A 15,730-nucleotide genomic window follows, 5' to 3' on the forward strand; every position below is an offset into this window, starting at 1 on the left:
TCTCGTCTAAGATGCCGTTGCATCAATCATAGTTCTGTCTACGTGTCAAGGCCTCCGTCTGCCCTCAACCTCAGGCCAGGCCTGCTGCTCCAATGCCGATCAAGCGGCAGGTCCGAAAGGGCTCGGAACAGTCGGAGGACTGTTCCTCTACCAACATCCTTGGATGTTGGCCTTGGGAGCTTGCAGGCCTGGCAGAGGGTCAGCCCGTCAGCCACGCAGGGCCCACCTGTCACCCCTCTGCTCAGCCCTGAAGGTCTGGGCCTGGGCTGAGGCCCAAGGGCACACTAAACACCCCCAGCCTCGAGGCTCTTCGTAACAGAATGCAAGGCCTTTCGAAGCCGTTCGCAACAGAATGCAAGGCCATGTGCCTGACGGGTGTGCTTTGCTGATGGATCCGCCTTGTTCAAGCCTTGTTTGTGTTCCTGGACTGTTATGGGACCGGAAAAATTTTTTCAGGATTTTTTATGTATACGACCTACTGGAGGCGCCAGTTTGCCATAGTTACGACCTGCTGGAGGCGCCAGCTGTCTGGATTTCTTTTTGTAACGACCTGCAGGAGGTGCCTGCATCCAGACCTTTTTGTCATCATGTTGCCAGGTTGGGGTTCTACGATCTGCAGGAGACGCCTGCACCCCTACTGGTTTTGCTGGTTTTTCTTTGCCCGCCTGGGTTCCCTCCCCCAGGTCTTCTTGGTGTTTCTTGGTGCTTCTTGTTGGTTTTTGCTTGTTGCTCGTCTGTCTGTTTTGTATTGTTTGTGCTGTCTGTCTGTTTTGTATTGTTTGTGCTGTCTGTATGTGTTGTGCTGTATGGTTGCTTACGTTGTATGTTGGTTGGTTTGTGCTGTGTGTTGTTGGTGGGTTGCATTTGTGTTGTGTGGTTGTATGATGGTGTGGTTGCGCTCGTTTGTGCTGTTTGTTGTTTGCTTGTTTGTGTTTGTGTTGCTGCTGTATGTTGTTGTTGTGTGCGTGCTAGGTTTGGTTGGTTGTGTGTTGGTTGCCGTGTGTTGTGTTGGTTTGGTTGCGTGTGCGGCTGCTGTATGTTTGGTTGGTGGCGCGGTGTTGGTGTGTTTGCGCCGTGCGCTGTGTTGGTTTGGTTGCGTGTGCGGCTGCTGTATGTTTGGTTGGTGACGCTGAGTTGGTGTGTTGGCTGCTGTGTGTTTGGTTATGGTTGCGCGTATGGCGGCTGTGTGTTTGGTTGCGGTTGCATGTGTGGCTGCTGTGTGTTTTGCTGTTTGTTGGTTGTGCTGTTTGTTTTTGTTGGTTGTGCTGTGTGTTTTTGTTGGTTGTGTTGTGTGTTTTTGTTGATTGTTGTTCGCCTTTTGTGCTGTGTGTTCTGTTTTATCTTGTTCTTTTGTCTGGTTTCCTGTGGTTTGTCTTTTGTGTTTCTGCTGCTTTGCTTTGTGTCATGCTGTCTCCGGATTACCAGCTTCCATTTTTTGGACCCTCGAATACCTCCATCCGGTATGGACTGATACCCTTATCCTCGGACTATTGATAGGAGGTTTGAGGAGGGGGGCTTTGAGGAGGGGGGTACTGTCATGAACCGTGCTGCCCGCGGGTTTCCCCGCAAGCAGACTTATCTCCCCACACTGCTTCTTCACCCGACATGGCAGGACGCCGCCGTCGGGCCTTCGGCGCAGCTGGAGCCGCGGTCTCGCCTGCCCACTCGGCCCGGAGGCCGCCTTGGAGTCTCTTTGCTCCGTGGTCAGAACCGCGGCCTTTTGCACCTTCCTATGGGACTGGGACCGCCCCCGACGCTTCCTCCATCTTCGTGGCGCTAGGCCGCAAGCCCCGGTGCCATCAAACTATGAGGTCTTCCGATTTTCCTCCAACACTGTTGAATGTTCTTTCTCCAATCGGATGAAATTTTTCTTTATCCGTTATTTAATTGTTCGAACTGAGTGAGTCATTATTCTAATAACTTTATGTCTACATCAATTTGTTTGAACTAAATAATTCTTCATTTATTCTGAAGACATTGTTTATATATCATTCTCAAATGAGCTTTTGCTACCGCTTAAAGCTATTTGAAATGTATGCGGATTCTATATCACATTAACATAACGGGGTTATAACTCTCCTTATCAATTGCTGACGCCAAACAAATTTTACGTGTCACAAACATTTATCTCTCATGGGAGAACAGTGTTGGAGGAAGATCGGAAGACATCATAATTTGAACTTTGCATAAAGAAAAGAAGCAAGGAACAACAACGGAAATAGTGAAAATCATAAATTTTGATGGAGACATTCAATAGGCGGATTTTGGGACATGGCCAAGAGGGTTTATTGAATGATATATAAATATCTTTTTATTTAAATCCTAAAAAAAGCTTGCAAAAAATTGTTGAATAAAATAGAGAGTGGGTGGGTGGTAAGTTGATGATTATAACATAAAAATTGAAGCAAGGCTGTGGAGGCATGCATCAAAATATATGAAACTTACCCCATTCTGCAAAAACATTTTTTTAATAAATTGTTTTTTCAAATCTCTCCATAACGAACGAATCCAAATTTGATAAATACATTATAGGGTGAGATTTCTTCAGGATTTAAGAGTGTGAATTTTTGGTCTTACCTAAGCGGAGATTAACACGTGTAGCGAGGTTGGTACCATCAGACTACAATGCCCTAGAACTAACAGACTGATGGTGGCTGTGTGCTGTCCAGCAAGGCTACAAGCACAGGAGTATGATGTTTGGGCAGCCAACTCTCTAGTTTTGGTAAGTGTTTAGATTATTGCACAGCTTGGAATACATGGGAGGGTTATTTGGATTAAATCTGGGATATAATTGCTCATCTACTCAGGATGGTAGAGAGCCAATGAGAGGGAACTCCTCCTCCCCAACTTAAATAAGGAGTGCTATTCTATAAGTGTTCAAGCTTCTACAGATGGCAGCTGGGATACATACTGGCAGAGTGGCACAACTGAGCTTACTGGATGGACCAATTGGTCTTTCTTTACTGTTATGAACCTCAGTACATAGCCCGTTGCTCCCAAATATCCACCCCCCTCCCTTCCCCACATCCCTATTTTCACATAGATTCAATCTCAAAACTATTAAGGAGACAGTATGATTAGCAACCACATAGCTCAGTGTGGCAAAGGTAGGGGCACATTGCGCTTGTACTGCAGCTGCCAGGCATCATTCTCCGTGCACTAGGAGAAAGCAATTGCAGGCATTTGTTCCGTACTTCTACAAAGCAAATTCTCCATGTGCATTAAATCATGGTTTTCTTTGCTCCTTCTTGTCTCTGCTTTCTGAAATATAATTTGATTCTGTATGAGAGCCATAGTTTTCTTGAGATGGAGAGAGGTACGTCAGTGGGCACGAAAGAACTTAAAGAAATGCCTAGGCAGAATCATCAGGTGATAATACAGATTTGATGAGCCTTTATAATCTTACTTAGAGCAGTAGAAATTGTATTGAAATGGCATAGCAAAATGCAAACCAAAGCAAGGGCAGTTCTGAGCAAAGATGGAAAAGAATCCGTGATAAAGAGCAATTACTTTTGAGGACCGGTCTGATCATTTCACAACTTATGCTAATGTTACGCAAAGAAGTGACAGCTACTCAAATCCCAAAAAAAGAAGGGCTGGGTGTCAAGTCATCATACGCTGGCATTGGATGCTGTAATGGCAATAAAATATAGACAGATCTAAAGTACTGCAAGTGAAGCAGAAAAAAAAGGGATGTGAAGCATTAAGCAGCTTGAATTTTGAGTGTCATTTTTTGTTGACTCACCTTAAACATGATTAGATTTGAGGTGGGTTTTTTTTTTTTTTGTGGGCTCAAATTGTTCTCAAACTAGTTGTAACCAAAATGAATGCAGTGCAATTTTGATGAGTCAGTCTCATGCAGAGCCGCAGCCAGGCAATTTGGCGCCTACGGCCAAGTGAGAACCTGCGCCCTCACCCATGACACCAGGAGTTGGGAGACTCTGTTCAATGTTTGTACAGCAATGCCCATGGCCAGTGCAAGGGCATTAGGTGCCCTAGGAAAACTTTACAGCCTTGCATCCCCCCACCCCATCACACCCTCCTCACACACAAATTTAAAGTTATGCATTTATAAGGACAGATTTTACATTTATTTATTTAGATTTATATTCCGCTTTTTGCACTTTTTTCAGCACTTCAAAGCGGATTACATTCAGGTACTGGAGGTATTTCCCTATCCCCAGAGGGCTCAGGTGACCGAGTGGAGCCGTGCTGCTGTCTCTTTTTGCGATGGTGAGCCGCTGAGTTTGTCTTATTTTCAGCGGCATGGGGCCGCCCTTAAGTCTACCTTTGTGGCAGGGAGCTGCTCGAGCCTGCTTACTTCGTGGCAGAAAAACCGTCACCACCCTGGCCCTGCTCCTGTGCTGCCTCTGTTTCTGCCTGCCTCTCTAGGCGCATGGCCGCGCCTCTCATCATGATTTAAAGGGCTCGCGGCTGGATATGCCCCAGGCCCCACCTCATGACGTCATCTAGGACGTCTTCTTGCCAGTCCTATGAAAGGGCTTCTCTCCAGTCAGTCAGGGCCTTCGGATCGGGTTCCACAGTCATCTTTGTCCTCTTCTTCGGTCCAGGTCCTCTGAGGTCTTCTCCTGCTTTGACGGCTCCATCTTCATGTTCCTAATGTCCTTCATCCGTACCTCCAGATGTCTCCGTGTTCCTGATGTCCTTCATTTGTATCTCCAGATGTCTCCTTGTTCCTGATGTCCGATGTTCCTCCCTGACGTCTTCATCTTTGCCTCTGCCTCCAGTTCCTTGGATCCTTGATGTCCATCTTCCCGGCATGCCATGTCATGGTCTAGGACCAGCCCACGGGCGGGCTGTGTAGGGTGCCTCATGGTAGAAGGTCATCTTCTCCTCCTCAGTGCATGCCTCCAGAAGACTTCTGCTTGAGTCCTGTCTCCTGAATCCAGAGTTGTCTGAGAATCCTGTATCTTGTCTGCTGAGCTTGAATCCTCTCCCTGTCTTCTGAGCCCTTTGCATTGTGGCCGTCCATGTCTAAGACTCTATTTGAACCTGCTCCGCTGCAGCGTGGTCCGCGACCAGCCATGGGCAGCTGTGTAGGGCGTGGCCCGGTTCAGGCCTCTTCGGGATCTTCGCCATGTTCTAGTCTCATCTACTTCACACCTGGTCTAGAGCCTGCTTCGAGCCCAGCGTGGTCCACGACCAGCCCCGCGGGTGGGCTGTTTAGGGCGCGCTGCGTCGCAGTCTCAACCCAGTACTTGATCTTGCTCCTGTATACTTTTGCCTGCTGTACCTTGCTCCTGAATCCTTGTCTGCTGTACTTTGCTCCTGAACCCTTGTCTGCAGTACCTTGCTCCTGAACCTTCGCCCAAGAGTCTTCGCCTATGTCTTCGTCCAAGTGTCTTCCATGTTCCAAGGGCTCTATCTGCCCTCATCCTCTGTCCGGCCTGCCGCCTATTGCCATTACCCAGCGGCAGGTACAAAAGGGCTAGGAACGGTCGGAGGACTGTTCATTGATCCACATTGGTCATCCTGGGGCGTGCAGGCTGTGCTGTCAAACCTCCCGGTAGAGGGTCAGACCTCCCGTCTCCTTGTCTTCATTCCAGCCTTGTCCTGCTCCTTGTTACCTGTGCTCGCACCAGCTCACCTCCCTCGGTGTGTCTTGGGGCTCCTCCCTGAGTCGTGCCATGGCTCAAGGGCTCACAACACCCGTTCCAGAAACGAGCCCTTGACTCTGCACTCGTAACATCTTCTGAGGTAAAATATCACTGTAATATGTATATTATATTTACATGTACTGCTATGATGCCAATCAGAAAACCCTGCAAAAGAAGCAAGGGATACTTGGAACCTATAAGGTATTAAGCCTACTGTAATCTATCTTGGGAATGGGCATGACCCCAGAGAGCCATGAGAAAACAGAATTTCTATATCAAAACAGCACTAACTGCCAATACTCAAATAGCACCAATACTACCTATGAAAATCAATACTGAAAATATTACACCCTTAGGAAAACAGAGCAAGCCAAGCTGCTATAGATCTCTATATAGAAACTACACACTATTGGAATACCTCACTTCCATCAAACATTCAAAACACAGACTCAAATACAGACTAGAGAGACTATAACATATAAATAGAAATGTACAAACAAAAACTGGAAACCACAACAAGCAAAATTCCATATACATTACAAACAATGGAAAAAACAGAAACATTACCATTCCTCATAAAACAAAATTAGTAAAACTTTACCAATAAAAATAATAATTCATATTAATTAATAAATAGAATAACATTCAATAATTAAAAATACGTATACAAATTTTCCAAACACCAATAAAATATTTCAAAACAGACACATCAAATAACACCCAACAGTTAAAATAAGGATTTTAAAAAATCCACCGTAATCCATTCCTTGGAACGTTTGATTTCCAGATGTCCTGAAATTGTCAGAGAGTAACTGGGGTAGTTGTGCACACACATGCTCCCTCTCCTACACAAACATGCTCTCTCTCACTCTCCCACACACATGTATACGCGCTCTCTCTCTTCCACACACATGCACACACGCTCACTCTCTCTCACTCTCCCACACACATGCACACACGCTCTCTCTCCTCCACACACATACACACACGCTCTCTCTCTTCCACACACATGCACACATGCTCCTCTCACGTCCCCCTTGAAGTTGCAGGCAGCAGTAGTCTCCTTCTTCAGCTCCCATGGCCAAGGGAACAATTTCCAGCCATGGGGCCAACACAGCCTTAACACTGGATTCCTTCTGGCAGGGCAAGGTGTGCCCTTCCTCCTCCTGCAAAGCAGTGCAACCTTTCTGAAATTGAGAGTATGGTAAGCGCGGCCATAGCAAGTGGAAAAGCAGTGCGGCCCCGCCAGACTTGGCACCTTGAACAGTGGGGCCATGCTATTTTCCCACTTACTAAGGATGTGCCAACCACGCTGTTGATTTTGATGGGGCCAGGCTGCTTTTTCTCTTGCTGAGGACCTACCAGCCGCACTGCTGTCGTTGGCACATGGCAGTGCTATGGCGCCTTTTGGTAGCGGCACCTATAGCCTTGCGATAGGCATGGTACGGCTCTGTTCTTATGACTGATTTGAGTGCAGTCCAATTTTGACGAGTCATTCGCTGAACATTTTGATGAATTGCCTCACGACACCTACCTTTGGGGCCTATTTATGAAAGTTTTTCTCCCATTTTGTGCTGTGGGAAAAGTGCTTAGTAATCAGAACTCTTTGTTTAGCCCTAATTTTAAAAATGGCCTTTGAAGGCAATTTTCAGGGTTTTTTGGGATGGTTTTCCAATTAAAATTATTGATTTGTAGTCTAAGTGGTAAAACAGCATATAGGTGCTGAAAGAGGTCAATAGGTAATTTAAAAATGTAGGTTCCCTTTCCTCTTACAAAGGAAATGTTTTCAATGTGGGAATTACTATCAGTTGTTCCATTTCAGGAGGGTGTGTACTTGGATTACCGAGAGAAGGCCGGATACTTCCTCTGGAGAAATGGCGATGTCATGCACTTTCTGAGTGCAAAAATGCCAGAAGAATCAGAGAGCACAGGGGTGGATTCATTATGACCCATTAGCTCCCTCTTTTGTGTAAGAAAGGTCCAATAGATCATTCTTACTAATGCTTTGGCCCACACTTTCATAGGATCTGTGAGTAATCATCATGTGGGAATGGCATCTCTGATCAGCCTTCGATCATGCTGCTGTGGGAGGGGAGGGATAAATACCTATGTCCTGGTATAGTGGTCAGACAGTTGCACACTTGGGTCAGAAAAGGAACCTTTTCTGTCCCAAGCAAAAGGATATTCCCTATGCCCTGGATCCCCTTGCCCAAAACTTGAACTCAACCGATTGGGAAGTCTGCATCTCTCACACAGGGGAGGCAGGGGGAGTGAAGAAGATACCTGTTCAGCATTGATGGGCAATTACTGACTCCAAATAAATTGGAGACTGTGTTTTTTCTTTGCTGTACATTGTTCAACCTTCTTTTTTAACCTCGATAACAAACTGTAGGTCCCCGTAAACACAAATCTCTGCATGGCGTACCATTTGTGTGGCAATGGTGAAATGTCAAGTGTTTCCCCCCAACCAGAGGTCCAAATCAGCAACTTTCTGACAAAATCAAGAACCCAAAACCCATTGCCTAGTAGCTAAAACTGAACACCGGCCACAAAAATATAGATGTTGCACTTATGCCAACCCAGAGAATGCCGCTCTGACCCCATTTAATCTGAAAGCTGCTCAGGGATTTAAGACTAATGTATGTAATAAGCATCCAGGGCTCATAGTGCTGCTTTCTGCTACCTGCTTTACTTCACTTGCATTGTCTTCTTTTATTCCTTGTGCAGAACCTAAGAAATGCAGCAGCAAAATAAATGTAAAGGAGGTTTGACAGCATAGTCAAGTTTTTATTTTTTTTAAATAGCTGAGTGTGGCAAATACTCATTGCATTCTTCGACTTGTGGAGGCCCATATAAGACACAGTCCAGATAGCAAAGTTAGCTGAATATACTTATCTGGCTAACTTTCAAGGCATAGCCAACAGTGCAGCCACTTTATTGAATATAGCCATCTATCTTAAATAGTTAGTCGGCTGGTGGGGACTCTCTGGAGGAGAGAGGAAGGAGCTGCTGTGAGTTCCCCGTTTTCCATCTGTGCCAAGGGCCCCTTTGCTGCTGAATCGACTGCAGCTGAACTTCATCTTGAGCCTTCTTTTGCTTCCTCCGAAGTCATCAGGGCGACCGTGGGCTCTTTAAATCCCGCAGCAGAGCGGCACACCGCCTAAGCCACGCTCGTCGAAGGGGCGCGCGGCTTTGTCCGGCTTTGTCTGGCATCGGCTGCTTGGCTGGGGAGATTGACTTCTTTCCTATTAACCCATGGAGCATCAGCTTTTTGGGCAAGAAAAGAAAGGCTAAGATCATTACTTCCTCCCCTGCTCCTCAGCTCAAGATAGCATTGGCCCAATGGGTGCTCACATCAACAGATTCACTAGACCGCCACAGGAGGAATGCACTGGGGGCGCTTTGAGTGTCTCTCTGAGTCCTGGCAATGGCCCTACCCTGCCTCAACTCCCAGGTAGTTTAGCTGAGGAGTCTTCCCCCTGTATTTGAACCTTCGAATCTTAGTGGGAGTTTGTTTGAGTCTTCTTTGGTGAACTTTCCTGCAACTTCTTCTCCAGCTATACATCCAGGAAGGGTAACCAGTGGGAATTCTCCTTTGGACACTGGAAGTCTTCAAATAAATATTGAAGAACCACCCAATGTCACACTGGGTGATTTGTGGAGGATGTTAGCGAAATTGGACTCTCATGTATCTCAGGTTAATTAATACTCATCTCTCTTCTTTGGTTAATATAAATAGATTATCAATCGAGGAACAAAGTAAGAAGATCTATGAGCTAGAATCCTCTGTTAATGCTTTGTCTTCTAAAGTACAGGGATTGAAAAATGCTGAAAATATGCATATTAGTGATAGTTTAGCTCCTCATGCTGAAATTGAAAATATAAAAAATTTGTTGAGATCAAAAAATCTGCGATTTGTTAATTTTCCATTAACGAGATTATTATCACCTTGTGAGGTGTTTTAAAAATTCCTCAAAGAAATACTTTCATATGAAGAGGATAATATTCCTTGTGTCTCAAAAATCTTTTTTCTTTTCTTATCAATCTAGTAAAATGTTTGATATACAAGGGGAGGTTAATGAGAATAGCCCAGGAATCTCTACTTTTTTTTTTAGAAGAGTCGATGGATATTATCAATAAGAGGGCTACATTGTTTGTTTCTTTTTCCTTGGAAAGAGATAAAGAAATGGTCTTTGAGAAATTTTTTTAAAAACAAAGATATATTATTTTGTGGGCAGAAAATTTATATTTTTCCTGATGTCTCCAGACCTACTCAGGCTTGAAGGAGACATTTCCTGACCTTGAAGAGTAGAGTTGTGGGTATTGGTGCGACATTTTTTTAAAAATTCCCTTGCAGATGTTTTATAACTTTTCAAGGTAAGAAATTCATATTTTCTGACTCATCACATCTTGAGACTTTTCTGATAGATAAATCTGAGGTAAATGTGAGTTCATCTGTAGCAACCAAATTTAGGACCTAAACAGAAAATTTACTTCCTCTCTTAAGTTTTTTTTTTTTTTTTTTATAATTCCTATATTGTCCCCCATTTTTATTGGGTCCATGAAATGCAGAAAATATATTGGTTTGTTGTTACTTTTAAATGTGAGTACTGTACACAAGTTTTCCTTTAAATTTCTTTATGTTTGTTAATAAAAAGCTTAATAAAGAAAAAATTATAAAAAAAAAAAAATAGTTAGCCGGCTAACTATAGCCAGCTAACTTTAGGACAATCCGGCGCGCACAAATGTATGCCAGATTTTATAACATGCGTGTGCAGCCATGAAAGGTGGCGCTATTGGGCACGTTACTGGCGGCGAAAAGGGTTCTTATCTTTTCACCGCCAGCGATGTCTCTGCCGCGTCTGCCCTGTTGCCGCCCCGACTCCTCCCCTTCCGGTGCTGATGCCGCCCCCAACTCCGCTCTGATCTAGGTATCACACGCAAAAAGTCCCTTTTTGCGTGCGATATCAATAGAAAATGACCCCCTTAGATAACTATTACAATATCCATCTAACTGGCTTTTCAATATGGACCTCTTGGTGATCTCTAATGGGTCCTGATCCCTTGGGAACCAGCTTTAGCTGGAAGCCCACTGTGTGCCACTGCCAACATGCCTGAGAATGCTTTGTATAGCAGGGTGGGAAGAAAAGTTAAAATGAGCCTGCTGATTTGTGCAGCTCCCGGAGTCTTTTGTGCAATATCTACCAAAGTATTCTTTGAGATGATTTTCCTGTATGTTATGTATTTTTGGACAGAGTTGGAAATGAGAAGCACTGCTTTAGAAAAAAGGTGGTGCACTTTGAGTTATGTTTGAAATGCAATTATTATCTTTTAATTAAAGGATACAGTGCACAAGAACCTTTAGGGTAGAAACATAGGTGTGTGAGTAAAATGTGATTATGAAATGATGAACTAGCTCTTTCATTTACTTTGCATATAACCTGGGAGAAGTAACACTGTCGCACAATTTTCTGACAGCATTGCTGCAGTAGAACACAATCTCACAATGCCAGAAATTATTTGAACCCTTTGATCTTTCTTCTAGTAAATTCAGAAGTGGATAACAAATTATGCACGGGCCTAAATCTCTGAAGGACATTGCACACAGTCCCCAAGCCAACCTAGCCATCACAATTTTTATTTTTAAGCAATAAATACAGTACTCTAGTCTGGATATCTTCAGACATTCATCACTTGTTTGGAATGAGGATTTTGGAGAATTAAATTCTTTGAAAATACTAATTTCAAGTTAGTGGACTATATGAAATAGTTGAGAAAAATCATGATGGTATATGCATCAAAGTCATGAGGCAGTATGCATTATGCAGGCTTGATGGTAACTCTTTTTTGCACATCTGTCTTGTGCTATCATTACTTAACACCTCACTGAATACTTTGCCATGTATATTGTGTTAAATTGTCAATGACAGTACATCAGTAAAGGTCACAAGACTTTAGCTTAAAAACAGAAGACGTGTCTTGCTAGGTCAGACTCGCACCGATGCTCTGTTAAGCTCGGGATCTTGTCTCATACAGTGGCCAATGTGGGTCATCTGAAAGCCCTTGGCAGGTCCCAATGGGAAGATCCATTCCCCAGCTGCAAGAGACAGTGATCCCCATACCTGTCTGGCTAATAATTGCTAATACATTTTCCAGATACTTGCCCTAACCTTTTTTTAAGCCATCTATACTATGAACCTTAACCACATACTCTGACAAGAAATTCAACAACGTTATTATAGGTTATCTGAAAAAGAAAAGGCTTTCTCAAATTTGTTTTAAATGTGCTATCAATTAGTTTCATGGAGTATCCCCTAGTCCTCGAACCATTTATTTATTTACTTGGGGCGGATTTTAAAAGGGTTACGCGCATATATTACGCGCATAACCGCGAGTACCGGCTCCTGTGCATGCCGAGCCTATTTTGCAAAGGCCCGGTGACGTGCGCAAGCTCCTGGATGCACATATGTCTCGGGCCTTGAAAAAAGGGGTGGGGATTTGGTGGGGCGGGTTTGGGGCAGGACCGAGGCCTCCAGCACAGTGGCCGTGCCGGGGGATCACGCACCGGCACTTGGCCAGCAGGCGCAACTTATTGAACAAAGACTAGTGGGGGGGGGGGGGAGGGTTTAGGTAGTGCTGGGGGGCGGGTTAGGTAGAGGAAGGGAGGGGAAGGTGGGGCGGGCGGTAGGAAAGTTCCCTCCAAGGCTGAGGGTACAGGGAAAGCCATCAGGGCTCCCCTAGGGCTCGGCGCACGCAAGTTGCAGAAGTGTGCACCCCTTTGAACGCACCGACCCCGGATTTTATAACATGTGCCTAGCTGCGCGCATGTTATAAAATTGGGCGTGGATTTGTGCGCGCCGGGTTGCGTGCACAAATCTACACCCGCGTGTAGGTTTTAAAATCTGGCCCTTAGTGTTTAAATGTGAAGGCACCCTGAACGATGAAGGAAAGATTGCAATATACATCATACATCAGGCAACCAATAAAATATAAACATCATTCTGTGGCTCACTCTCACTCCCTGTAATATGGTATCAATAAGCACATTATTTCACACTACTTAAGAATTATTTGTAAATACAGTAAAATGCCCCATAATTATGCAATAATTTGTATTATAGAATACCTCAGCTCCAAATACATGTATGATTTCAAAGCATTTAACAACCATAAAGATTAATATGCATACAGGCCTCAACAGTTCCAGCATCACAGAACTCAAATCTTATGCCAACTCTGTAAGGGCAACAAACGATAAATAGCTTTCATGAACTAACTTGCAATAATTTATTAAGTGGATGTTTCCTGCCAATGCAGAATATCTTTGATAAGTCAAGTGAAACATATAAACTACATTATAATCTATAGACCGTGGGCCCAATTGCAGTAGCAGCTGACAATCTCTTCTGTTGTCTACTTTTAACAATGCTTCCCTCACAAGTTTTTTTTATTGTCTGATATATGTATTACCTTTAATAATTGCCTGTATGAACCGGTTGAGTCAATTTACAAAATACAATTAAATTACAAACATCAAGATCCCCTCTACATCAACTTAAGTCTTATACAACAAAATCCTATCCTATTAGGTATATAATTTTATAAAATATATATTTTGTATGAACAAAACAAAATAACCCCTCCCAACAACCATCCCCTCATTAAAACTCCTAACTCCTTCAGCCTAGTCTTAACAAATACCATCAAGGGCTCCGCTCTATAGATATAAACTCCCTTATCACAACTCCATACTGGCACAGCCATATTATAGCTTATACGCAATCCAAAATAGCAATGTTTTGACCATCGTAAGCAACTTCAAGTAATTTTTTGTAGTCAACATTCTCTAGGAAGTTTATTGCACAGCAAATGGGCAATAATAGAAAATGCTCTAGATCTTAATTTCTGCAAACAGTTTTCCTTGCCAGTAGGGAAGACTCACATCTCTTCTTATGAAAAACATAAACTCTGCCTGGGATCATAAGGTATTAACGGAGAGGGTCATTTATCAAAGTGCTATATGGCATTTTTGCATGCAAAAAAACGCCTTTAACACATGCAAAAACACCGTAACGCATACTGCGATGCAAATTAGAAAAAGGGGAGGAGTTTGGGGTGGGATTTGTGGCCAAGTGGGCTGGCTTTGTAATTTGCGAAGCCATATCGCATGGCTTTAACTACACCTTTTTCATTTGCTAAGCTGCAGGAGAGCCAGGAGAGAGAGAGAGAGAGAGAGAGAGAGAGAGAGAGAGAGAGAGAGAGAGAGAGAGAGAGAGAGAGAGCGCACCTAGCTATAAGGCCCTCATACTAGATAGGTATTTATACCTCTATATGAGGCCCACCTAGCTTCTCGAGGTGAGGCTTAGGTATTAGTGTAGGGGTTAGGGGCCACTTTGTCTTTCAGAGTACGACGTATGACAAGCTAGGTTGAGAGAACATTGCACAAATCTCATCTTTGGGTGAGTTTCCTCACTCCGAAGGTCATCAAATCTTCACAAGAGTGCACTGTTCTGTTCTTACATTGCACTCTGAATGTCAAAGTGGCCCCTAACCCCTACACTAATACCTAAACCTCACCTCGAATAGCTAGGTGGGCTTCATATGGAGGTATAAATACCTACCTAGTATGAAGATCTTATCGCTAGACTTGCTCGCTCTCTCTCTCTCACTCTCTCTCTTTCTTCTCTCTCTCTCCCTCCCAGTGGTTGTAGGTAGGAAATACAATTCTGGCACTTATTGCAAAGTGCAAAAAAGTTATTGCAGTTTGTGCTAATACCTATGTGAAGTGCTAAGACAGCACACTTTGCGATAAGCAGCCTATTACCATAAAACATGCCCCTTTTCCTATTACATGCGATATTTAGTGCATTTTGATAAATCCAGGCCTGAGTTTGCAAATACTTGGGACCCAATCCATTCACGTCATTGTAAACCAATAAAAGAATTATATACCAAATCTGAGATTCTATCAGCAACTAGTGAATCCTAATTATCAAAGGGGTCACAGTCTCTATATTTTATACCCACAAGGTCTTTGCGGCCATGTTTTAAATCAATTGTACTCTCCTATGGGTTCCTTTGGTAACCCGATTAGAAAAGCATTGCAATAATTTAAATGGGAGGTTACTCGCACAAAGGTAATTAATGTTCAATTTTGTACCGCTAGAAATGATCTCAGCTGTCAAATCATCCATAAAGTCAAAAACAACTCTAGCATCAAAGATGAAATGTGTGCATGGAATGATAAATCCTGTTCCAGCCACATTCCTAAATTCTGCACCATAGAAGAAAAAGGTCTCTGTCTTGTTTATCTGTTAACACTATTATAAATCAGTGTTGTGTGAATTGTACCTTGGATTAGCAGAATATACATTTTCATGCCATAAAAAAATAAATAAATAGTTGCATATGTTGGCATTTCCAGTGCAAAAATGTCTGAGTAAGGATTTAAGACTCCAGATCACTCTGTTAGAAACAATTCCCCCGAAAGGAAGGAGCCTCAGGCTATAAACAGCAATACATTTCATTCCATTCTACCTACCTGCCATGATGATGACGTCACTCTGGCCGGCTGTTTCTTCTGCTGTCCTTCCACTGCTGTAGTGAACAGTGAAACTGTACGGTTTTTGCCTGATCTAGCCAATATTTATAATCCCCACTATGAGGCCAATTCAAATGAGATGGGTGAGGTTCTTTCTAATGACTCTGTGCTGTTTGCCACCTGAAGCAGCCTTTCTCAATCTGCATGAGGTTGCTCAAGGTTGGGCTTGGCTAGGAGATACTTCCTGCTACGCCTTTTACAGAGCCTGTCAGGGGACATGCCAAACATGTTCTTCCTTATTTGATCAGAAGAATTCTTTTTGTCTTTGAAACTCATCTTTTTTGGGTACAGTTTTCTTATGGACATGTACGCACCCTTGTGTGGTGAAATGAACTGGCACACTAGAATCAGTAAGACAGAGGATACATGAAACAGATAATCACTGACTGGGCCTCCTATTCTTAAAAAGCTTGCTCCCATTTAGTGTCTTATGGAAACATCTCTTTGAAAACAGAGAAAAAGGCATGTCAGCACTAAACTTATTTTAAAATAGAAGATTCAATTTCAACCA

The 15,730-nt window shown here is 43.5% G+C and overlaps 1 protein-coding gene across 1 annotated transcript in view; it reads right to left on the bottom strand.

The window, feature by feature from the left end:
• LOC115096660 (protein-glutamine gamma-glutamyltransferase E-like) overlaps nucleotides 1–15,266 on the bottom strand; it is a 53,268-nt gene extending 38,002 nt beyond the window's left edge. The window contains exon 1 of the mRNA XM_029611611.1: nucleotides 15,160–15,266. Coding sequence (XP_029467471.1) covers nucleotides 15,160–15,166 — 7 coding nt within the window. The 5' untranslated portion in view covers nucleotides 15,167–15,266. The remainder of the gene's footprint in view (nucleotides 1–15,159) is intronic.
• Nucleotides 15,267–15,730: the final 464 nt, after the last annotated feature.

Source organism: Rhinatrema bivittatum, chromosome 8, assembly GCF_901001135.1.
Source record: "Rhinatrema bivittatum chromosome 8, aRhiBiv1.1, whole genome shotgun sequence".
NCBI lineage: Eukaryota > Metazoa > Chordata > Amphibia > Gymnophiona > Rhinatrematidae > Rhinatrema > Rhinatrema bivittatum.